This window comes from Xiphophorus couchianus, chromosome 10 (genome assembly GCF_001444195.1).
Source record: "Xiphophorus couchianus chromosome 10, X_couchianus-1.0, whole genome shotgun sequence".
NCBI lineage: Eukaryota > Metazoa > Chordata > Actinopteri > Cyprinodontiformes > Poeciliidae > Xiphophorus > Xiphophorus couchianus.
Window position 1 is genome coordinate 16068250 of NC_040237.1, and position 24365 is coordinate 16092614.

At 37.3% G+C, this 24365-nt stretch overlaps 1 protein-coding gene across 2 annotated transcripts in view; it reads right to left on the reverse strand.

The window, feature by feature from the left end:
• slc39a11 (solute carrier family 39, member 11) overlaps window positions 1-24365 on the reverse strand; it is a 147650-nt gene that overhangs the window by 46567 nt on the left and 76718 nt on the right. Inside the window, exon 5 of one of the 2 annotated variants that reach the window (XM_028029887.1) lies at window positions 22744-22864. In XM_028029887.1, coding sequence (XP_027885688.1) covers window positions 22744-22864 — 121 coding nt within the window. Of the gene's footprint in view, window positions 1-22722; window positions 22865-24365 lie in introns of both variants that reach the window. The other variant, XM_028029886.1, reaches the window with a different exon arrangement.

The window sequence follows — 24365 nt, forward strand, 5'->3', positions numbered from 1 at the left end:
AACTATCTTACTTCATGTTTTTTTTTATTTGTCTGTCTGTGTCTCTTCTCTCTTCAGATCCAATCAAAATGAATTATGATAGAGGGAGAATTAATTCTCAAGCATGCCTCGCTGTGTTTCTTAATCCAATTTGGCTTCTTCGGTTTTTGCCTGCCTCTCTGCTCCGTTATGTAACCCAGGATATTTAAAGTTTGTCTAACTCCAGACTTTTTGAGGTTTTCAAAGAAAAATGTTCATGATTTCTTTTGTTGTTGTTCCCTGAAGTAGGTTGAGAATGTATTTGAAAGTAGTGCAGAATTCTGACGTGGAAGGGGGAATAAAAAAGAAAAAGGACGCTTGGTTTTTAAAATTGAAAAGTGGTGTTCATTTGTATTCAGTCCCATCTGACTTAATGACTTGCAGAATTAATTTCCGCAGTATGACTCCACCACATCTAGAGACTGAAATGGTTCCCATTTTCCTCTTCCAAAACGGCTCCGACTGAATGCAGAGTGTCTGTAAAGAGTCATTTCTGAGTCTTGCCACACACTGCCGTAATGCTTTACCTCCCTAATGGAGCAAAGTCTTGTCACCCTTGCTACTGAAGGCTAGGTGCTTTTTAGGCTTGTCAGTTTCACTGTAAATAATAAAGAAAATGTTTGGGAAAGAGTGATGTGATGAAAACAGAGCTGTTGCTTGGGAGCCAGTTAATCTGCTGGTTTTAAAGGGAAGGGAAATGCTGTGACCAAAGAACACTAATGATAAAGTTTGTTGCTTTATTGTCATCAATGAATCGCAACCTAAAGCAGGTGGGTGCCACGACTTGGTGACCAGATGTGGGAAGAGTAATAAAAAACATTAGTGGCTTCATTTCTGATTTTTTGTCTTATGCTGAGAATATATTGTTGTCCTTCACTCTTTCAAAACGCAATTATTAGAGCGCTAATGAAGAAAAGTTATTTGCAAACTTTAAGTAGCCATTTTTTAAGCAAAGATGTTTCTAGAGCACAAACCCTGATTGGCTAGGGAGAAATCACTCATCTGTCAATGGTTTTAAAACGTTTAACAAGAATATACGTTCTTAATGGTGCCATCCTTTGTTTCAAGGTCAATTAAAGCAACATTTGTGAAAGATTATTTATATTTCCTTGCTGCTTGTTTGCTTGGGTTTTTGTTTGTTACATTTTCCATACATCAGCTGTTACAGATTTCTATACTCTCACTCTTCCGCAATAACAGAAACAACTATTTTTAGCTGACTTTCCTAAAAATAACAAAAACTAGAACCTTCAACATTATGAAGCTATAAAACAAATGCACGTTACATCTGGTGTTAAAATTTCATATATAAATGAAACTTTATTTTTTCATTTCAAAGATTTCACTTTAGCAGAAACATCTTGTAGCCACAGCAGTTTTTACCTCAAGCCAATCATCAAGTCTTTTCATATTTTTAGCAAGCTGTCATACATGTTGCATAATTGACACATTTTTCATTCCTGTAATGAGAGCTTAGCCATCAGAAGACAATTTCGCTGGAAGTCGCTCAAGAGTAATTGTGACGAACAATGTTCTTGTCATTTTTAGACCAATTGTACACTTTTTGTAATGGTAATGGGAAAATAATACCACAGGAAAGAGCATTTATCTTCTACTTTGTGGACAAGTGATACTGCAACTGGAAAGTAAAATGTAGAAATATTCTAAACCAATTTTTCTCTCTTTTTTTCATGCTTGCAGGAGACTGGGGATTATCAGGTTTTTGGTTCTGTGGGAGCAACAAAACAAGACAAAAACGAGCTCTTCAGTTCTGAAACAGGAGCTTATTTTTGATGAGAAAGGGAAAAAAAACACGATAAGCATAAAATATTCTCAAGTTCAATCACAAAACTAAGAAAAGCTTCTCTAATTGTCCACTTGTTATAATCTTTTTCCAATTAAACACTGAATTCTAACACTAATTTGTTTTAATTGTATTAAGTGCGCAATCAGAAATATTAGAAACAATCATTCAAGTTAATCAACAACCAAATACCACTTCATAAAAGAAACTAAATGCGATCATGTGCATTGGCTCTTGGAAAGGGTTTGTTGTTACACGTTTTATGTTACAATCACCAACTTTATTGTGGTTTATTTGGATTTTATGAGCTATACCAACACAAAGTAGCACATAATTGTGAAATAGAAGAAAAATTACATTTGGGGATTTTTTTTAAACTAATAAAACTTTTTAAACTAATTTTTTAAACCTTCACACAATGCAAATGCACAACATACCTTACAAATTTGTATTTGCGCACAGTTTTTAAAAACCATGTATGAATGTCACCTAAGCAAAGCTCTCCATCCTGTTCACCTGCAGTCTTGACCCCGTTCTTACTTTTGAGCAGCAACTCTCTGATGATCAGAGCCTTAAAATTAAAGTGGAGAACAGGTCAGGGTTCAGCAGAAGTCTTTAATGTCATTTCTCATCTAGCCCTCTCACCTGAAATATCAAAACCATCGGCAGGTTCTCAATCAATCTCGGGTTCATATAGCTTAAGGTTTTATTCTTTAGAAACAAAATAAAGTGATTCTATGTAAAGAATCTGTTTTGTAAGGAAAATAAACCTAAAGGAAGCATGCAGCTATGCCTAAAATAAACCCCTCCAGGGTTTTTCATTTTGACAGCTTCCATCTATTACAGTTATTCAACTGGCAGAGGCACTGATTGCTGGAATTATGCGCGGTAGAGAAGCTAATGGTCCTTTACGATATATAAATGATGCCAGTACAAACTTTATGAGCTCTGGACATCCTTATAGATAGGTCAGGTAGTTTTTAAAACATACATGGACGAAAGAAAAAATTAGGAAAGAGTAAGAGAAGGTGAGGTAAAAAAGATAGACAGAGGGAGGGATTGCAAAAGAAGGCAAATAGGTTAAACGAAGAGGCTGTGGAATTGGGTGTACTGGGAGTTACAGGACGAAATTAATGTGAAGTGAAGATAACGGAAAATGGTTCTGCATCAGGTGTTTACGAAATCTGGACGACAAGGTCCCAGTCATGATTTGAAGAGGACTATTTGCAGCGCACAACAAGCCACTTGAATATTATCACAAGAATTTGAATACGGAAATGCTAAAGACGGAGCCGCACGGAGAGAGGTGGGAATGAGAAACGTCACTCACTGTGCTGATTAACAGTCTGATAAAACAGCCAATATACCAGCGCCACAAATTATTTCAGCCAGGCATGAATATCCAGTAATTACCGACCGTGAGGACAAAGCGGTGCATTTATCTTTTGAAGGGAGCAGCAGCTGGACAAAGACTGGCCCACTGCTGGTTCTGAAGGGCCATTTGTCCCATTTGGGGTCATGTTTTGTTCCGAGAAAGAAGAAAAACTTTTTTTTCCAGCCTTTTATTGTCCCATTTCCTCCATTTCGAGTCCAAAGTAAACATTTTTGATTCAACAAAGGCATGAGAACCTCGAGTTTTCTTAACTACTGGCTTAATTCACTATTGGTAAATGTTGGCGTTTGTACTCGGCAACCGTTGTGTTGTTGAGCAATACGTTCTTGTAATGCTGCATTTTGAAATTCAGCTCAGGCTTATTTAAATAGAAATTGTCAACATCAAGGGATCATACAAGACTAACAGGTCAAATTCAAAAATAACGAAAAAATACTAGAAGCATGTTGAAATGGTGGTTTTATTTATTAAGGGAAAAACCAAAACCAATCTAGCCTTCCATCAGGAGTTAATTGTGATACTTTTGTTTAAATTTTTTTTTTTAGAAAGCTAAATACAATTCAACAAGATAAACCTGCTAAACCTGTGGAAACCATTTAAACTAAATCTGCATGTGAACAATGAAGTAGATAAAAAGACTTCAAAAAGCAACACATCAAGCCCCAATTACACAAATGTCAAATCAAAATTGCCGACATCCATCGGCCCGGCCTGGAAAGCCAGCGACAGTCATGATCTACAAATTGAGAAAACAAGAAGCAGTAGTGAAGCTTCCCACAAGAATCTCTCCAAGAGTTCACCGATGGCTCATCTAGTAGGTTACAAAAAACTCAGACCAATTTCTCAACTGTTGAAGGCCATACATGCCTCAGTTAAAGCCAGTGTTTATGATAGAATAAAAAAAGACACTTAGACAAAAAAGGTCTTCAAGGGACAATTCTAAAACAAAGCAGTCAGTCTAAAAAAATACAAATTTTGGGCAAACAGTCTGTGGACTGATGATACACAGTGGAACTTACTTCATACAGCGTATCTTTTAGGCCAAAAACTACTTTTTGGAAAAAGACTCAATCATATCATCTTCTAAAGCAAGCTGGTAAAAAGTTGTCCCCTAAAAGAGTCAAGCTGACTGCATCGAGTCATTATCTTGGTAGCAATCCCTTCTGCTGAGCACGCTTACATAAAAGTTAAAGCTAATCCATCCATTTGGGAAAAGTTTCTCCTTAATTTAAATGTGTAATTATTTCAGCTAATTATGTAAATTCATGTTGAGGCAGAACAAGCTGTGAGTAATGTAATTAAAGTATTTTTCAGTCAGACACCGCTCGGAACCTTTTCACTATCCAATCTCTACAATTGTGTTCACTGAGCTGAAAAACCTTCAAAGGAATCAGCCTCATTCATTTATCGAGTGACTTCTGGCCGTCTATAAGACATCCATCAAACCTTCAGAAATGAAGCGGTCATTGCAGAACCATATAAGGTGTGCAAGTGATCAATATAGAGGACTATGAATTAAATTAGATATGTTCTACAAGTGTGACTTCTAGTGAAGAGACAATTTGTTTCTATGTTTTTCCAAGTCCGGTGTTGCTTCAATAGTGAATAACTATAGGTATAATTATGCTTTGCTGTGTTTTGTTGGTCTACAACAGTAAAATAATTCTGGAGGTTCTTTTTTTTTTCTCGCTCTCGACTGCTACTCAGCACTGCGCACGAGGAGAGGTGGAAAGAAGAGAGACTAAAACGCTGAGATGGATGAAGTTGTGATGAGATCAGGACTCCAAACCTCAGACATTAAGATTTCAAACTTCTTATGTCTTTTGAGTTTCTCAAATGCTCCTTATTAGCAGGAACTCTGGCACTTTGAAAGAACAGGTTGCATCACGCTGATGTTGGCAGTTTTAAAAAATAATACAATTCAAGAGCCACGATAGGCATGAAATTATCATAACACACGGCTGCAATATTTGACGTTTTTTTACATCATTAAAAGATTTTGCCAGCCTCGACACCAGTCATCATCCCTTATCAGTACTTTACATAAACACAGCTGATTTCTGATGCAAAAAGAAAAAATGTCAACCTAATCAGACCAAAAATGTAAGGAAATACAGCCTTGATGATTTTGATTGAGTGCTACTGTCACAATACAGATAGTTTTTGCCAGAAGGCGGTTCATATAAAACAATAAAATATGCAGTTTGCAATTAAAACCGGCCACATCCTCTGATGTGATTCGGGTGACAGGCGGCAAGAATGTGTCAAGACGCAGGAGAGCGATGACAGGCAGAAAGAGATGAGCGAGAACAGAGAGCAACGCCGATCGACAGAGAAAGAAAACAGGTGCAGCTACATTCTCATATGTTCGCTGGCGATCGTTGCCTGGCAACTGTTTGACCCTGATGTGGATATTATATAAGAGCAAACGGCGATCGCACGTCCGTGAAGCAGTAAAATTATCCACAGCGCATTGGTAAGGCCATCTAGGCCTCGTGTGTGTGTGGTCTCATTAGAAGTGATGGTGTAGCGAGTGAGAGGTGAGAAGACGGAGACGAGGTGTGACAGAAAACCATCTCTCAGCAGAGACTATTGATCCAATTAGGAGCCAAATGGCATTCTCTACTCAGACTTCTCAGGAATCAATAATCCTCTGTCTTACAGTCTATGTTTACTTGGGAAAGAAAAAGTTGTCTTGTTTGTTTTTTTCCCCTGATCCAGTAATATGGTAACTTCAAGAAAGGGGTGTCTAATATGCTGATCTGAACTTTAATAACCACATCAAATATATCATAAAAACGTCATACTACCATCTAAAAAATATTGCTAAAATTACACGACTCATGTCCCCACAAGACTCTGAAAAATTAGTTCATGCCTTTATTTTTAGTAGACTCGATTACTGCAATGGAATTTTTACTGGATTATCAAAAAAAGCAATAAGAGAGCTCCAGCTTCTCCAGAATGCTGCTGCAAGAGTCCTAACTAAAGCAAAAAGAGATCAGCATATCAGTCCAGTTCTAAGATCCCTGCACTGGCTGCCTGTTGCTCGAAGAATAGAATTTAAAATCTCCTTAATGGTTTACAAAGCACTTCATAATAGAAACCCAGACTACATTTCTGATCTTCTTCAACCATATGTACCACTCAGACCTTTAAGATCATCAGAATCAAACCTTCTAACCATTCCAAGAGTCAGAACTAAACACGGTGAAGCAGCTTTTAGTTTTTATGCTCCAACACTCTGGAATAAGCTTCCTGCTCACTGTAAGACTGCCCCTACATTGAGTTTATTTAAAACAAGGTTAAAAACCTTCTTATTTGACGTTGCCTATTCTTAAATTTGTATTTATTATTATTATTATTTTATTTTATTTTTTTTTTTTAACTATATTCAAATTTGTAATGTTTATTTTGTTTATTCTTATTCTGTTGTATGTTGTTTTTAACTTCGTTGTACAAGCACTTTGAATTGTCTTTGGCTGAAAGGTGCTATATAAATAAAGTTGCCTTGCCTTGCCTAATATGCAGACCGAGAGCCATTTACAGCACTCAGGAGGATTTTTTCCCCGGTCTTTCACCACAAAGCAAAAACATAAGGGGATATTTTTACTGATAAAAACAAGTTACAGGTCCATACAAAGTAAAATAACCTTAAAATGGGAAATGTCATGAAGAACCTCCAGAATTATTTTACTGCTCTAGAATTTAAAAAATGGATTAACCCCATTATTTGCTTTCATTTTGATTTGATAGCAATTAGGAGCAAAGAGATCCAGCAACCTTTGGTCAAATACATATGTGGGTGTACCCAATTCATTGTCACTTGTTTCATACCTAATTATCGACATTACATGAAAAATAAGATTTGGCTAAAGCTAACAGAAAATAACTGGGATGTTGTATCCTGATTTTAGGGTTATGGTCTTATATTTTAGAGCTAAAATTATTGAAAAATATTTTCTGTGAACAAATGAGGTTGTTTTATCAAACAGTTGTATATTTAGTTTATTATTCAGCATGCAAAAATGTTACATCTAACTTTTAATAGAATTGTTTTTGTGGCGATTCTGGTGTGTGAGAGTGTTTTCTAATTAGTTTGCATGAAATGTAATGTATGGAATGAGTTTAATCTGAATCTACCTGAACTTCCTTTATAGCCTCTAGAGATGACTTGCTATAGAGCTTGCTTGTACTAAGTCAATATGTAAAGAAACTAATAGTCATTATAAAGAAATAGTCTAAAGCACAATAAAATTGTATGAAAAACAAACAGAAAGTTACATTTTGATGCTTTGTGCAAGAAAACACGTTCAGGACTTAGCTATCCGTACAATGTTTTTGCATCCGGTCCTTGAATTCTGTCGTTTGTAGAAACCCGATAGAATTCTCATACTTACTCTGCTAAAGAGAAAATCTGTCTTTAGCTTTAACTTGTATAAACTCAGGCAGAACTGAGCAACAGCTTTTTGGGTGGGAGTGGAGCCACGTTCCTAAAGGTGAGTGAGAGTTGTTCTTTTGCTGGTCTGTGATAACAAAATGGCCAGGGGAATTTCATAGAAATAGTAAGGTCGAGTAAGTTTGGTCGCAAACTACTCTCAGAGCAAAGATGTGAAAGCCTACAAGGCATGACAAAATGCACCGACACCAGGCTGGACTGTGACTCTCTAACTCAACCAGAATCACACATTGTTCATGAAGTCTGGGGGAGCTTTTATATTTGATTAGATCTCAACTGTGCTGTGGAGACAGCAGAGTGATTGGAGCGTTTGACGCATGGTCACGATCTAAAGAGCGTTTCCAGTTTGTTTCAATTCTCTCGCACCCATTTCCTTCCTGCGGACTCCACATTTCTATACAGCAGGAAAATGAAATTGTCCGTGTGCTTCGACACAAAGACAGCAACCTGCCAAACATCATGTGGGACTGATGGCCACCGTGCCTAAAGCCTGTAGTAAACACCAACGCCAGATTCTCCCAGCACATTTCAATGGGTCATTAGAGGAGAGTTATCTTCCAGCAGCGATGCACAAGTGCTCATTTTCCTACCTGCCTGTCCATCTGCCTCTGTTTTTCTCACAGTCTAACACCATAACTCTGTTTCCAGACACATTTAAGACGTAGCCGAGAGAAAACAAGACTCCAATTAGAAGTGAAGCTGTGTTTTTGCTGTCTGTTTGCCGTCAGGTAATGTTTTGCAAGCACTTAGCTTCCTTTGCAAATGTCATAGAAAAAAAAAAACGATCAAGTTTAGGAATTATGACATGAAACGGTATTCACGCAGTTTCTACTTCAGTTTGATCAAATTGACTTTTTCTTTTTTTTGGCAATTACAGATGCAAGTGTTTTGGGGTATGTCTGAATCACACCCCATCACCGCAGAACTTGTACTTGTCTTTTCAACACATTCTGTATGGGAAACCATGTATGCAATTCCTCCATCCTCACAATTAAGCAGGACTTTTATGCAGCTTTTATGCTCTACTAATCAAGAATACACTTCCAGAAAACCACAAAACTGTTGAAACACTTTGTTCCTTCAATTCAAGAGTAAAAAACCCCATTTGTCTAGAGCTGGCTTTCAATAATAATAAGCAAACACAGATTTATTCTAGTCCGGTTTGACACTTTCCATTACTTCTCTTGGCTTTGCCACTGAATTATAATTTTTTTCTTTATTGTGTTATATGTTTATCAGGTAAAGCCCTATAAACTGCCTTGTTGTTGAAATAGGCTTTAGAAATAAACTTGACTTGTACTGGCACATTACAAAAATCCCATTAAAATGTATTGAAACTTATGTAATGTTTACAAATGTGTAAACATTGTAGTAGCTTGAGTACAGCTAACCTGTTATTAACAGGCCACCTAACTTTTTCTCTACCAGTGGTGCCTGCTGACCTTTTCTTTTCTATTGGCAATGAGTACATTGCCAATGCACTGTTGATCTAAACTGCAAATATAATAATAATAATTTGGCATGTGGATTAAACAGCATTGTGAATTTAAAGTGGCTCACCAAAACTTAAAAATGACCCAATTTTGTATGCATCTAATGTTGTGTGTACTGGCATCAACTGTGGTTCTGCAGGTACTGAAGAACAAATATATGTATTCAAGTTGTTATTGTGACAGATGGTGCAAGAGAAAGCAGACCACATCTTGGCAAAACTGCTACAAAATATAGTTTACCCCATGCTGTGAACACGTCATATTTTAGTGTTCAACTTCAAACACTGATGTAGTAATACATCTATCCAAGAGTTAGATTTCAAACATCAAAAAGCTGCATTTCACTTTTGTTATTGCTTTATGTGATGGTTTGAGGCCCTGGAACTTACCCAGAAGAAGATGGACTGCTCCCTACAAAACAGGGGCGAGGGGAAAACCCCGAGTTTCTCTTGAACAAGAGATGTCTGTGATTTGTTTCCAATAATGAAAGTGGTCCCTCAGTCAGTCATGGTGAAAAATGAGTGGAGACTAGAGACGCTTGTCTCCATTTCCCGTCTCAGCCACAATCTAACCTGCACCTGTGGTTTCCTAAAATGGACTGAGGCTGAAAGAACAGGATTTTGAGATAAATACCCCAATTCAATGTAGAAAGACCACAGACCAGGATTTGAACCCAGGAAACCTTTTACTTTAAGCCAGCAGTGCTACCAACTGCACCACTGTGCTGCCCACCAAACTCATCAAGTAGACAGTAATTGTGGTCAACACATATAGCTTTTTTTTTCCAATACAGAAACCAATTCAAGTTATTTATTTGCAAGTTTTTAATCTGCTCAAAATGAAACTGATTTGAATGTTTCCATGAAACAAATAGATCTTTTTTTTTAAACAAAGTTAAGAATTAAGAGATACTATGTCTAATTGTTTTCTACTTCATCTATGAAAAGTATTTTAAGTTTATAATCAGAACTAAGAATGTGACGTGGCTAACATATCCATCCAAGTCTGCTTTAGAAATTAAGTCACTAGATGTTTATGATCTTAACAATAAAATTATAAGAAAGCTGAAAATTTGCTTAATGAAAGTTTAACACTGTGTTGTGCCTAACACTTTCCATTTACATAAGATTTGAATTTGTCTGCACATAATTGGAAATTGCTTGCGTCAGTAAAAATCTTGACCATAAGTCAAATTTCTACTATTATTGAATAGCAGGATGGAGATGAAGAAAATCATTCTGTGGACCACAAATGATTCACTGGCCACACTTTGACCTTAAAATGACCCAAACACCCCCACACCTATGGGATTGGTAGATATTTTCAGAAACATGTCTCAGTTAAAAATCAAAGCTAATTTCATATTTAACAAGTTACCAGCAGGATAATATTTTTAATAATGACACCCAAACCCACTCATTAACACCACAGTTGGATCAATAACAATCCCTGTTGTCTAAACTGAGCATGTTTCCAAAAAACATTGGTAACACATCCAGCTCATGTATCCAAGTCACAAACAGGCTACATTTATAATGAAGATCATTCTAGAGCACATTATTGAATAAAGTTAATGGAAAATGGCCACACTCCTCAATGTAATTCACAACACAAACTCTAATCTTTGGTGATGATAAAAGCTTGAACAATATTAGATAAATTCATTTGGCCAATTATGAGAATCAATAAAACTGAAGTTTATTTGCATCTATGAAACAAGTGCAAAAAAAAAAAGAAACAATTTCATCAATTACCTTCAGAGTACTGTAATGTGCTCTGTGTTTTATCCCGATTGGCCTGCTCATTATTATTACTTTATTTTAACCATAAAAGTCCCATTTAGATTTAAAAGAAAAATTCTGATCTTCCAAAGATAATCTGTAGAAATTAATTGAGTGGCTGCCACTCTCTCTCTCCGAGCACAGAAACTATAAAAACACGAAATGACTTCACAGAAATTCCTTCGACTAATTAAATGCTACAGTATCCACTTCCAGACGGACACAAACCTATTAAAACAGAGCGGGAAATGAGAAACAGCTCCTCTCCTCTCTTTAAAAACCATGTACCAGTCAAAGCTGAAGAAAAGCAAGAAATGAATGACAGCAGAACAACAAGAGAGAGAGAGAGTGGCACATGTGTTGGAGTATTACAGAAAGCCTGTGGTGTGGACCGTTTTTTCCCCCCTTTGGTCTAACTCTACGGGGAACAACAGGTCTCTCCAGAGCCCTCATAAAACCTTCCTGCTTCTTTCCTCAGAGGCTGAGAAAGCATTAGTATCCCTCATCGTAGAGCAGCGGGCTCGGGTGTAACACACCAGCAGAAGTGGCGACATGCCAGAAACGTGTTTATGTCAGACATAGGCTGATTCTTTTTACATTTCAAGCCCGAAAGCTTATCATCAGCCTCATTTTCTAAACGGCTGGCAGAGTCGATGTTAATCTGCGTGTTCAGGTGCATCTCTTGAGCGACTGTTTGGAGATGTTATCGCCGGAATCTAATTTGAGCTACATGTCAGCGGGTATTAAGTTGGGATGTCCCAATGCAATCCCAAATCTTTCTATCCCAAATGATCTATGATCATTATCAAGAGTTTAACCGTAATGCTAATGGGGATACCTTCTATTTTCTGGCATTTAATGGGATGAATACCTACTTTCCCAGCCCAGACAATCACTCAAAATAAATGGTCACATCCAAAATGATACACTTTAAGAGAAACCAGCCAATAAATACAAGCTAAAAAATATTTGAAAGAAACCAAGAACTCCTTTTTTTCAGTCTGATAATGAGCAGTTTTAGACAAAGTCTTCCAACTACAATAAATACAAAGCTGGATCTTTTCAGCTTTGATGCGGCTTAAATGGGTTTGAAGTATTAAAGCTATTAACATGAACATATTTGGGCATAAAGACATGAGCTACTTAAGCAGTACCACTGATTTAGTTTTTCTTCTGTCATTTTGCAGTGTTTTTAGGAGAAATACTAATCTGGAGTAAATTGCCTCCAAAAACATCCATTATAGTTTTCAGGCTAGAAAGATAATCATTAGCAGGCAATGCAAAAATAAGACAATGCATCATTTTACTGGTATCTTATTCCAACCAATCAGTGAGTGGGAAGGTATTAGTAACTTTCCACAGAGAGGAGATTCTTTACGTGTGTAGGAGGTTTGGTTTTTCAACTGGTATATGAACATAAATCCAAATATTCAATTAATTGGTTTGTTTGACCTGTATGAAGAAAGCTGACTTGTATATCAATATTCTTCAGACTTAAACAACTCATAAGAGAACATAGTGCAAGTGACTGAATCAGTTTTCTGAACAAAAAATAATCTAATTGTGATTCAGAACTTAAAGATTAGTACGTAGCAAGGTAAGCGTTGCTACGATTCCATGCAATGTTGTCAACGTTTAACTTCAGAACCTCGTTGTACATGTCACAACTTTGCTCTAACGAACTAACAACCCCAAACAAACTGTTCAAAATAAAGATGGATTAAACTCTCAGAGTTTTCAGAATCACCTCAGCTAATCAGACACAACCTCCTCAGTTTCAAGTCACGCTGCTTTGAAATGATGTTCGGAGGGTAAACTACGTTAAGAAAATTAGCATAGTGACTATTGTAGCTTGTAAACGCAACAATTTTCAATAACTGCCAGACTGGTTGCCACAAACCCACCATCTTTTATGTAACGTTTTAACTGAGATTCAAAATGTTTCTGGTACAACTTCCCAAGGTCCATGAAGACGGTCAAAGATGTGGTGAAGTGAAGACTCCTGCAACACTTTAAGTACTATAAAACTTTGTTTGCAGACCAATGCAAATAAAGTTGTTTCCTAGTACTTCAAGTGTTGAGTGTTCACCTTAATGGACTATAAGAGCACCACTTTGTGATAGACTTTGAGAGATAAAAAAGAAACAGTAGAAGCTTTCCCAAAGTAGCTACCTGTACTGATGGAGATACTTTAAATGCTGCATGACATCAAGGTGTTTGCTCTTTGCATTTCTGCCTCACCAGGGCAATCGTCTTTCATTATTTATACCAACATAATTTTACTTTTCAGTTTTCAACATGGCTTCTCAAGCAACACTATAGCTTCAGCAGGTATTTGTGGTGATAGTCATACATACTAATTCCACTGCCCAGCCTGTGCAAATCAGATGTTCTGCTGCTGAAGGATATTCCCAACAACAACATATTTAGCTTTAATCACAGCTTTAGGTATTCTCAGGGTGTGAGAAGGAATCCGACAGGCAGATTTTGTGTAAGTCTGGTCAAAACATTTTCAGTAAATCTAACGAACGGAATCATGATGTGCTCGGTAGTAAGCATTAAGGCATCCCTCAGATCACAAATATGGCATCCCCCCACATCCCCTCCTGTAAAGATAGATCATGTTGACAGCATCTTTGCTCCTGGGGGTGTGTGAAAACGTGTGTATTATGTAGGGCATGTTTTTCCGTCTCCTTAGCTGGATTTCTCAGCACCTGTCTGACTCTGTTGGAGGTAATTGGCTGTGGTTGACCTCCTTGAATTCTCATTATGAGTACCACAGGTGTGTCCCAATAGACTTTTGTAGCCCATCAAGTACATCATCCCAGCCTTCCTACTGGATGATGATTCCTCCATTTCTGAATTTCTCTCTGTATTAGTTACTTGTGTTAATGTGACAGTACATACCAAGACAGAACAGAATCAATGGCAGTATGTCCTTGCATCTATGAAATGTTAGCTTGTTTCTAGTCTTAGCAATGCTGGCACCATGGTGCCATGGTGTAAGTAAATCATTGTACTGATTTACTTACCTTCTTGTAATTACTTCAAACACATCTTATCGTGATCTGGTTAGTTTTGGAGTTGAGTTAGTTTTACGATTACTTTCAATTTATTGAAAAGTGGTTGGAGTTTTTGCCATTTGGCGTTTCCTACATTGTTCTGAGTTATGTTTATGGGTAGACGGCCTACTTGGCTTGTTAAAATGCCTAAGACGAAATTTTATATTAGTTTGATAGTAATGCACGATTACTGGAACCCTTAAAATAATTAAGGTTCTACTGCTTTCAATTAGTCTGAACAAAGACCTGTTTTAAGAACTTCACTTGCCAGGCAGTCATGTAGCTTCTTCAACTAGTTTTCTTACTAGCTGAAGAAAACTGGGACTGCTTTTCACATTTGGTCACCTTAAATCTTACTAAACAGGAATCTGATGTGGTGTTCCTCACAGCTCTGTTCTTGGGTCACTGTTAATCAATTTCTAAATAATCGCCCTTCTAGGATTGTGAAGTATTACAACAATTCCTACTTCACTTTTCTAACAGGCTCACGGTCATTTATAGTCACTGAGTGAGTGGCTGTATATCATCAAAAAGTGGATGGATAAGAATTTTATCCATATTAAGAAAACAAACAGAAGTTTGCAATTCTGGTTCCAAAACATGTTAGAGAACAATTGATAAGAATCTGAAATACCTAAGAGAAATGACAAACTAGCCACATATTATCCATTTAGAAATTATCTTATAATACAAAAAATATTTATGTACACATATTAGAAAAAGTCACAGAAAAACTACTGCTGCCTGGCTTTTTTTCATTAGGTAATTCATTGGTTTTTATTGATCTAAAAGTACAGATATCAATCAGAAAACTCATCCAAATGGCAGCGTTATGTTTTTATGCTGCTTCTCATTTCACAGATTTCCAGAAAGTTGATGCCCTCATCCACGTCCGCTTTAGAAATGCACTTCCAATTAAAATAGGAAGGTCAGTTTCTTTAAATCAGAATTAAAAGAATAATTGTTTAATACTGGTTTCAAATAAACCTCAATCTTAGTAGTTTGATTTAAATTAGCATTTTATTGCATCTTCTACTCCGTCAACAGTTTAAATTTAAATGTTTTTTTTCTACACATTTCATTTATTTTAATATGGTTTATGCAAGGCATTTATTTTCTTTTGAATAGCATTTAAAAGGCCTAATTTTTAAATGGTGCAGCTTCAGTAAAAACACCTTCCTCTTGCATCAACCCTGATTCACTACCAACAGGGTAGTGACTTTTGGCAAAAGTCCAAAGGACAAGCACTGTAGAGTCCAAGAAAATTTTTTTAGCAAATGCATTACATAGATTGTAAATATATTTGAAATATTCTGTGTTCAGAATCTGTCTGCATATATAATGTGTTTGCCACAGTAAGATTAAAGCTGAAAACCAGAACAACTCTGCAGAATGTGAAAAGCAGCATGTGGAGAGTCAAATTGTGCACGCTACTTGCCCGCTTGGCATGCACTGTGAATTTTAGATCTATTCCCATTTGCCACTTTATATTACATCCTAAGATCCAATCAGGAGAGCTAAACAAAGTTTGCACAGTTTGATCCCCCTCAACGGTGTCTGAAATATTTAGGGTGCCATGCATAACATATGAGAAGAAACTTGAATGGTTTTATGAGTGTACAAGAGATTTTTTTTTGAGTGGGTACTTGCTAACAAGGGATTTCTTGCCACTTCAGATACAAGAAGCAGCTATATGAGCTATTAAACATGCTTCACCTCCTCCTACAGCAGGAGAAATGGCCTGGAAACCTACTGAACACAGTACAATATTATTCTATTCTGCACATGAATTTGTTATTGTTATTATTGTTCGCTCTCCTGCAATGAAGTCAAGCAGAAATGGTGCAATTTAATTCACAGTGACTTGAACAGTATGCTTCACACAGAGCAAACGGATTTCGATTCTTCCAAAAGCTACCACGTTAAATTGGACTGAGCTGCTTTGTGGGTTCTTTACAAAACTGCTCCCTTAAATAACCGAGACCTGGATCCAAAATATGTCTTGTCAATGTTAACACGACAACACAGAATCTGAAACTTTCATCCAACTATAATTCCAACGCGTTGAAGGGGAAAATGTTCTCCAGAGCCAACAGAGTGCAAAAGTACAAAGACATTCTGTTTGGTGCTTCCTATAGGATATGAGATTTGTTTTCAGGCAATTGATGACAAATTACAAGTGAGCAAAACAAGAACATCAATTGAAGAAACAAACCTGGATAAAAGGTGAGAGGGAACTGAAAGTGCTTGTTGTCTGTTGACAATCTGGAAACAAGTTGTTGGACTTAGCAAGAAGAAAGGAAGCCAAATTGTTGGGATTAAAAAGCTTAGCAGAGTAAATTTAAATACATCCGCAGTCATGGTAGGTTTGCAGTTGTGCCATAGTCTTTCCATTTTTAGATGATGGATTGAACAAAGCTCTGAGAGATGCTTAAAGTTTTGGATATTTCTTTGTAAACTAAATACTTTAAACTTCTCCAGAGCTTTGCTGCCTGACCTGATCTGCTATGTACCTGCAGCTTCCAATTTCTAATTATGCAAAAATTTGCATTGGAATATGGATGATTTCTCAAGGGAACTGTTTTTGGTGAATTTGAAGGAGAATTGAACTAATTTGGATGAAACCATCATGGGGGAAACATCAAATTAATCAATCCATTTGGATTCCACTTTGGCTTTATGAGAAAGTGCTTTCATTTAAAGGATTTTATCAAGTCAAAATTGGCTCCATTCATCTGTTTTTAAAACTCTTTCACCAATGTTTGTCTTTTCACATATAGAAAGTCCCACTATTATGCAGGTTAGTTGTCTGAGCCCTCTCTCCTCCATGCCGCTCTCTTTTCCCCTCTAAATGCCGTGGGAGTGTTTTGGGAGCAAAATTATCTAAGCACATTCATCACAGCAAAGAATAAGCAATTCCGTAATTATTAACAAGCTTAGAGAAGAGGAAAAATATGTCAAAAAGGCAACCGTATACCGTCCACATTCATATACCACACATCTAAAATTCTTGATCCAGCTTTCAGTTTGTCTTCTGTGATGGCTAAAAAAAAATTTTTTTTTAAATCATGAAGAGTCCTTGGAACCAAGAGAAACGTTTGAAAAGAGATGTAGAGATTTTAACTGAGATGAAACCCAAACGCAGATAAAAACAAAAGGCACAGAATTAAATCAGACTTTAAAGCAAGAAGAGATTTCAGATTTCAATCATCCTGAATTAGTCAGGATGATTGAAAAAGACAAAAAGTTTAAACAAAATTACTTAAAGAATCAGAGATAAAGAAGGGCTATGTAAGACTTTAAGGTTAAAAGTAAAGGTTGGTAATTGTTTTAATTTTAGGCCACGGAAAGCTTTAAATTCTGAACATCTGCATGAGTATAGTCCAGAACTACTGCAGTACTCAGCTTGGTGTCTTTTTTCCCACCCCCTTTCTTATCATATCCGTCCTGTCGCCCAGCAGCGTGCGACTGTGCGAACTCCCTCCTCATGTTCAAACCCATATCTTTAGCAGAAACCTCCATGGCTACAATTAGGCCTTCCTCTGCAGGTGCTGTACTGAAACCAAATCGCCACAGATCTGACGCTGACGAGCCTTGACTGAAACGCATTTACTGTTTTGACGCTCGGGTCAGACTTTTGTTGCGGAAGCATATGTTAGGATGACAGGTTTTGACGTCGCGGGGGGGATCGCCACTCGGTGAGGTTTAACTGACAGTTGGGCGATGCCGTTCGCCCAGTCGTGACTTCTTTGTGAGCTTTGCTGTCGTGTCAGGCTCTGGCTTCCTCCAAGCCCAGCATGTTGCCGGAGTAGAACAGATGTTCCGCATGTAGCCTCTTGAAGATAGTTTGCTTTTCCAGCAAAAGCAGAATCAAGGTTGTCAGATTGTTGGCGTGAAGATGATTTTAATTTGTGCATCAAATTAGTGATCTTTGATCTTTCAATGTCAGCCCTTTTTACAGGGGGAATTAAAACCTTAATTGTTATTGGTCTTTCAGGGTGATGTGAGCCTTTGGATGTTTTCTTTTATGCGTGTCTTATGAAGAGACTATTTGAAAAGGGCTTTGAATCAAATTAGAAAGTGTTACTAACAGACCGTGTAGTCATTTCCTACCATCGTGATTATGTCTAGCCACCCAGGTGACTTCCTGCCACATTATCCAATCTACCATTATTTCCGAGGCCAGGAGTTTTCAGAGTATCTTTTGTCAAGTTCATTCATGTCAGAGCATTTGGGGGATTTTTGTATTATTTCTCCACTCCAGGAAAGGATGTTACATGGTTTTAATAAGCAATAGTGCAGTAGGGGGGTCCAGATATCAGCAATAAGGCATTTCTTTCAACCCAATCTGATTGGAACATGAATCAAAAATCCCCTCTGTATAAAAGTGAAATAATGTATTTATATTCACTAAAAAACAGAATGAGATTTTGATTTTTCTAAATCCAGACAAGACACTAGCTGCACTTTCATTAAAAATGTGCGCAAAACTGTCAAAATCATGCTAGTGTCGGAAAACACCGGCAATTTTGCAACTGCGGTGCTTCCATTAAATAAGAAACACAATTAAAATCCTAAATTAATAATTTTGTTCACGCAATAAGTCACTAAAAACATGTCTCATCATCTTCCTCCAACTACTTCCTGTTGTCGTCTTCTTTGCGATTTCTGCCAGTGGTAATTTTCAGGTGTTGACCTTGCTACGCGAATAAAAAAAATAAAAAAAGTGTTTCCATTACAGTTTTGTGAAATAAACTAATTTCGATACGGCCAAAAAAACCCCCCCAAAAAAACACCTCATCCGAGCGCCAAAACCTTTTATTGAAAAAGGAATTTGAAATTGACATGTTTCCACTGATCAGATTTATGTTCTAGATGTCAAAATGTGTGATTATAAGGTCAATGGGAGCGCATTTAATAACTTCTTATTAGATGGTCTTCAGCGCTGAGAGATTTTATTGTTAGACTAGTTTTGATAGGTCATTTAAAATAACATCAGAGCAAATAAATACTTCTATCATCAATCGGCACTAAAAATGTACATCTGAGCCTCCCTTGGGTCTTAAAACAAGTTAAAAAAAAACAACCCATCATCATTATGCAACCTCCGCTTTAATGTACAGACTCTAAAAGAGGTGGAAGTAAGTCACGTAAAAATGCCTCTGAAGTGCTCAGACTGTCACAAAAACAACCCATATTTGCAGCCATTTGGATTAATTAAAGACATTTAGGTTGCCAGCAAGCACTCCATGTCTGTGTGAGTTAATTGAATGAGGCACCCTTTTTTCTTATTTGGCTAATCTGTGTGTCAACAGGAAATAAACGGATATAATTAGAAATGCCAGTAACGTCTGTCTTCCGTTTAGATGGAAGCTTTAAGGGTGCATTAAGGTTTCATAATGAACCGTGGACACCCAACCGGGAATTAATTATTTCAAATGAGCTCCAGCAAAGCTTGTCCCGCTGGTAAAGGCCGAAGGACTCACTACTAAAGAGCTCAGCTTCTTTGTACACAATTAAAATATAAGAATGTTTAAAAAAAAGAAGAAAAAAAAAAAAGCTACAATTAACTTCTACTTTCTTTTCGTTTATAAGTTTAACCTCAATAAAGAAGGCGACTGTGGTTTTGCTTTGGAATATCTCTTGTAAAAATCAATGCCCACTAGCAGTGACTTTCTTCCTCCTCTCTTTTCTTCCATTGTTAATTAAGCAATGATGGGATACTCCAGGGGAGACAGTAATTGACACAGATTGTGAGTTTTACTGACATGCAAGTCAGATGAGGTGTTAAGTTTGTGTTCTCTGTCCCAACGGGGGAAATTATCTTGTTCCTTTTTTTTCTTGTCTCACTATAACATTGTTGAATGTTATAGTGAGACCCTTCACAGGGTCCAAAGTCTAAAGGTGTGGAGGTGCCTGAGGACAAAAGTCCCCTTTAAATTAGCTTCTAGTTAGGAGGCCAAATGATGAAAAGTAGGTTTGCTATAGTCATGAATCTCCTGATAAAGAGATGCATGCCTTGTTTTAATTGTGTGTGTGTTTTTTTTTTTAAATCCAGCTTAATGACTTTCATAAACTCACCAGCCACTTTAATAGGTACACCCTCCAAGTATTGGGTTGGACTTATGCGGTCAGAATTTCCTCAAGGAAAAATTACTGGAGTTCAGTGAACTCATTGTGACATTCAACAAAAACTTGGAGGATATGAGCGATATCATGAAGGAATATAGGCACAATGTGGTCATTAAGGGATGGACAGTCAAGAAAAATACGGTGTGATATTAGAGCCAAAATTAGGAGTATTGCTCAACCAATGGTTGGTACTTCCTTGTAATAGGAAGTTGCATTTCCATTACAAAGCCAGATACTGATCTGGTTAATGAAAAGCTGGGACCAGTAATTGAGCGATCAGCAATGGCCAATGCTAACATACGCCAACAATGAAGAGGCCTAACATGCCAAGACTGGTTCCACTGGACTGACTGCTGACCCTTAGCACGAACAGACTGGAGGTAGCTTTGGAGAGATTAACATTTAGTATGCCTCAGCTGGTCACCCGCTCGATTAGAGACGTACATTTATTTGTAAAGAAAACTTTATCAAGAAAAGGTTGACATACAACGTGTGTAAGCGACACGCACTGGTTGGATTGGTGTGTGTTATTTTGACAGAATTTACTGTAATCCAACATGGCAACAAGCCTAAATATTAATGACACACAAGTATCAAAATGAAGAAAGCAAGATCTACTGTATATCAGTCACTGACCAGCCTAGGCCTGCAAGTTATTAGCCTTTCCAAAGCTAACACCAGCCAAGCCATGCTAATGGCCAGCAGAGAGGCAAGGCAATCCTGTGGTTACCAGGTTTCTAGAAAGTAGCCTCTGTGGCTGTGGCTGATATGTTACTGGGGAAAAAGTCTACTGTTTTTGTGTTAGTCTTAATTAATCTTGTTTTATTATCTTGCATGCTTTTCTGCCAGTAATTGGAAACGTCATTAGCTTCTCCAGTCCTTCTCTGTTACTGGTGAAATGAATATTTATGATTTCACAATAGATGTAGCCTTCTGCGAGAGGGAAGTAGCTACCGCCGGGTGCACAATAGTCTTTATTTTGGGTCAAGTACCATGCCATTAAATCCATGTGGTTTAAATGATGCTAGCTGCCACTAAGGCCCCCAAAGTCAATACTGCCTACCCTAATACACCACCAGCCTGAAAGTTTGGTGAAAGGGGGAATGGATCCATGTCTTCATGTTTATTTCTGCCAAATTCTGACCATGCCATCTAAATGTTGCAGCTGAAATCAATACTAATCAGACCAGATTATTTGGGTTGTTTTATCACATAAAACATCTTGAATTTAAAAAGTATAACGCAACAAAATGTGGAAGGGCGACGATGTCTTGCAATTACCCAAACGTTTGTTTGATGCCATCTTTTTTGTGTTTAGTATATTTTTACTGTAGTAAAAATCTAGGTTGTCTCAATCTAGGTGGTGACAAAGAGGTTTTAAGAACATTTCTCATGTGGAGCTGCTCTGCTTCAACTCATAAACCAATAGTTTCATTGTGAGGAGTAAGCCAACAGGGCCTTTTTTCCCCCCTTTCCCCGTCCAAAAGTGTTAATTTGTGATAACGGAGGACAAATATAATAAAAAAACTTTTGTCCTCTGTTTGGATTAGATCATTTCAATAGTTCACCATAAAGCCTATGTAATAGCTTTACTTCTTTCAGCCGTCCACTTGAGATCATTTACAGTTTTAACCAAGCCGATAATCTGTTTAAACTATTTATATTCATTGATTTTTTTGAATGTATTTATTGACTAGTTTATCTTTCTTGCAAGATAGGGTTAGTACATTTTCCCCTTCAGTGGAAAACAGATTGTTGCGACAATCAGATGCAACAATCTGTTGAGTCTGATTGTCTGAAACGCAACAGGAAGTGTGTTGATATAGCCATCATTGTTTGTAGTGACAGTGAGATGACAAGCATGCATGGAATGATTACTTGCAGTGTGATTGTTAGAAAAGCAGGATAATTTCCCAGGAGATCTTCTAGAGAAAAACACCAAATAGAAGAGACATACTGTTCAGACTCAACTGAGAGTAGTAATCAAAAAAGTGTTCAAATAATTTTTTTTTCTGTTTTCAATCTTCACATATAGTTATTTGTTTGCAATGATATGTCACTGCAACAACTGGTCCACAACTTCCAGTAGAGCATGGCTTTCTATTACAGTTTAACTCTATGATCTACATCAGACTCCTTTGCGTTTCAGAGTCTCAACGGTTGATTATTTGCTTCCAAAAATATATTAAAAAAATAGCTTTTTACTTTTATTTAATCTTTTTAGGCAAGCACAGAAAAGGTTAAATAACCTTTAAAAGTTTGAAACCAATCAATCTAGTTTCTAGGAGATTAAAGGCAAAACAAAGAGACAAGAAAGGCACCATAGAAAGATCTGTAAGTAGCCATCAGAGAAGGTCAAGTAAGGTTTCTTAGCCAATGGAGCCACTCTTTGTGCCTTCTCTGGGTTTCCATCAGAACAAAATCATCCATTTTTCTTATAGTGGCAAAAGAAAAAAAAAATTGTGTGACCCCAATAGTTGCAGGTGTAAATTCTTAAATTTCCATGCAGTACCATTTGGGCTTCTGAAATGGAGCACAAAACAGCTGATGTGGGTATATGAAGAGGTTGGGGGGGCTTGCCTGTGACAGGTCCAGCTCTACCTATCCTGATGGTCATCTCATCAGAGTCTGACAGCTGGAGCAACGGATCCTCGGCTTTTTCCTTTCCCAGCTTGGAGTCGCGGGGCAGAGCCAAGGCAGCGTGGGGGTTGGTGCAGACGCCCTGATGACGGCAGAAGAAGACAGAAACGCAGAGGTCAGGTCAAATTGGGTTTGACCTCAATCACCAGATTGAGAAATAACAGCTTTTAAAAAAAACAACATAATTCATCTCTGTAACTGACCTCACCAAGTTTTCAAACATGGTATGTTTCAGGGGGGTTGAAGCAACATGTAAGCGACTTATTGTACAGCACCCCGCAAATGGATTTATGTAGGTTGTTTTTGTCCAACATGGAAAGTTAATATGTGTAACTTAACACTTAATACAACAAACCCAACCCTGAAAAATGGAGGTTGCAGCACTATGCTCATCTGAAAACATATTCATTGTGGAAGTGATCTGCATGACTGCACCTGAAATGCAGTCATTATTTATCATCTTACATGTTTGGTCAGTTTAAGCTGGAAAACTGTTTCATTTCTAGTCATGTAATTTTTTTTAATGTGATAATTATACACGATATGAAAAGGAACCAATGGAACCCCAATGTGAACTAGCCACCCAGTAAAAAGAACTATCTGGATATATGAGCCTTCATTATGATGATTTCCTGCTTACAGTTAATCAAAACATGATGTTTGAAATTAAAATATTACATCAGACCAATAAAAAAAATAAATACAGAAATATATATTTGATTAAAAGTTTGTTTAATACCTGTGAAAGTGTTTACAACTTTCAAAAGTACTTTTCATGTGCATTAGAACACATTCTAACCTGCTGACAATGACTGTTAGTGTACAATTGCTCTGTCTAACATAAAAGATATTCGCCTCCTGTCCCTTTTTTGTCCATTTTTATTGGTAATGTAGGTTATACACAAAAGACATGTAAAAACAATTAGGGTTAAAAATGTTGACCATATAGATGAAAACCAAACCAGATTTTAAAAACTCAACTAAAACATAAAGACCTAAGTAAATCCAGAATTATCTACTTAGGTCATGCATGTCTTGGGTCCAAATGGAGGAGGTAGGTTGGTAATTGTGACCAATCAAATCAAGAATCAGAGGAATGTTCGCATGGAGTTATGAACATATTTTGGGTTATAGGTACTCTCTGGATACAGTATACATCTCTCTTAAGAGCGTCAACAGTATTTCTATACAAGGTAAGTGATGACAAAATTTAGTCACCTGTAGTGATGCCTAGGGCAGTTAAAAGCTACTTTTAACTCAATGAAGGCATGGTAAAAGTGTACATCGCTGCTCTGTGACTTGTTAGCTTGGATTTCCGGGAAGAATGAAGCCTTGCTATTTATATCCAGAGACGTTTGAGAGTGTTTGCCATAAAACATACCCAAAAGAACGCTTTTGGGGCAAGTGATGTTTGACTTAATAGCTTTCAAATATCCAAAGACTCCCCGTCATGAGCTGTGCACTCCATTCCTTTCCAACAATTCCCCCCACTCTCCCGGTTTCCCGTTTGGTCTTGGGTGCTTGTGCATGCAAATTTCCGCTATTGCAAGAGTTAGTGTGTGTAGGTCTGGCACCACTTGCAT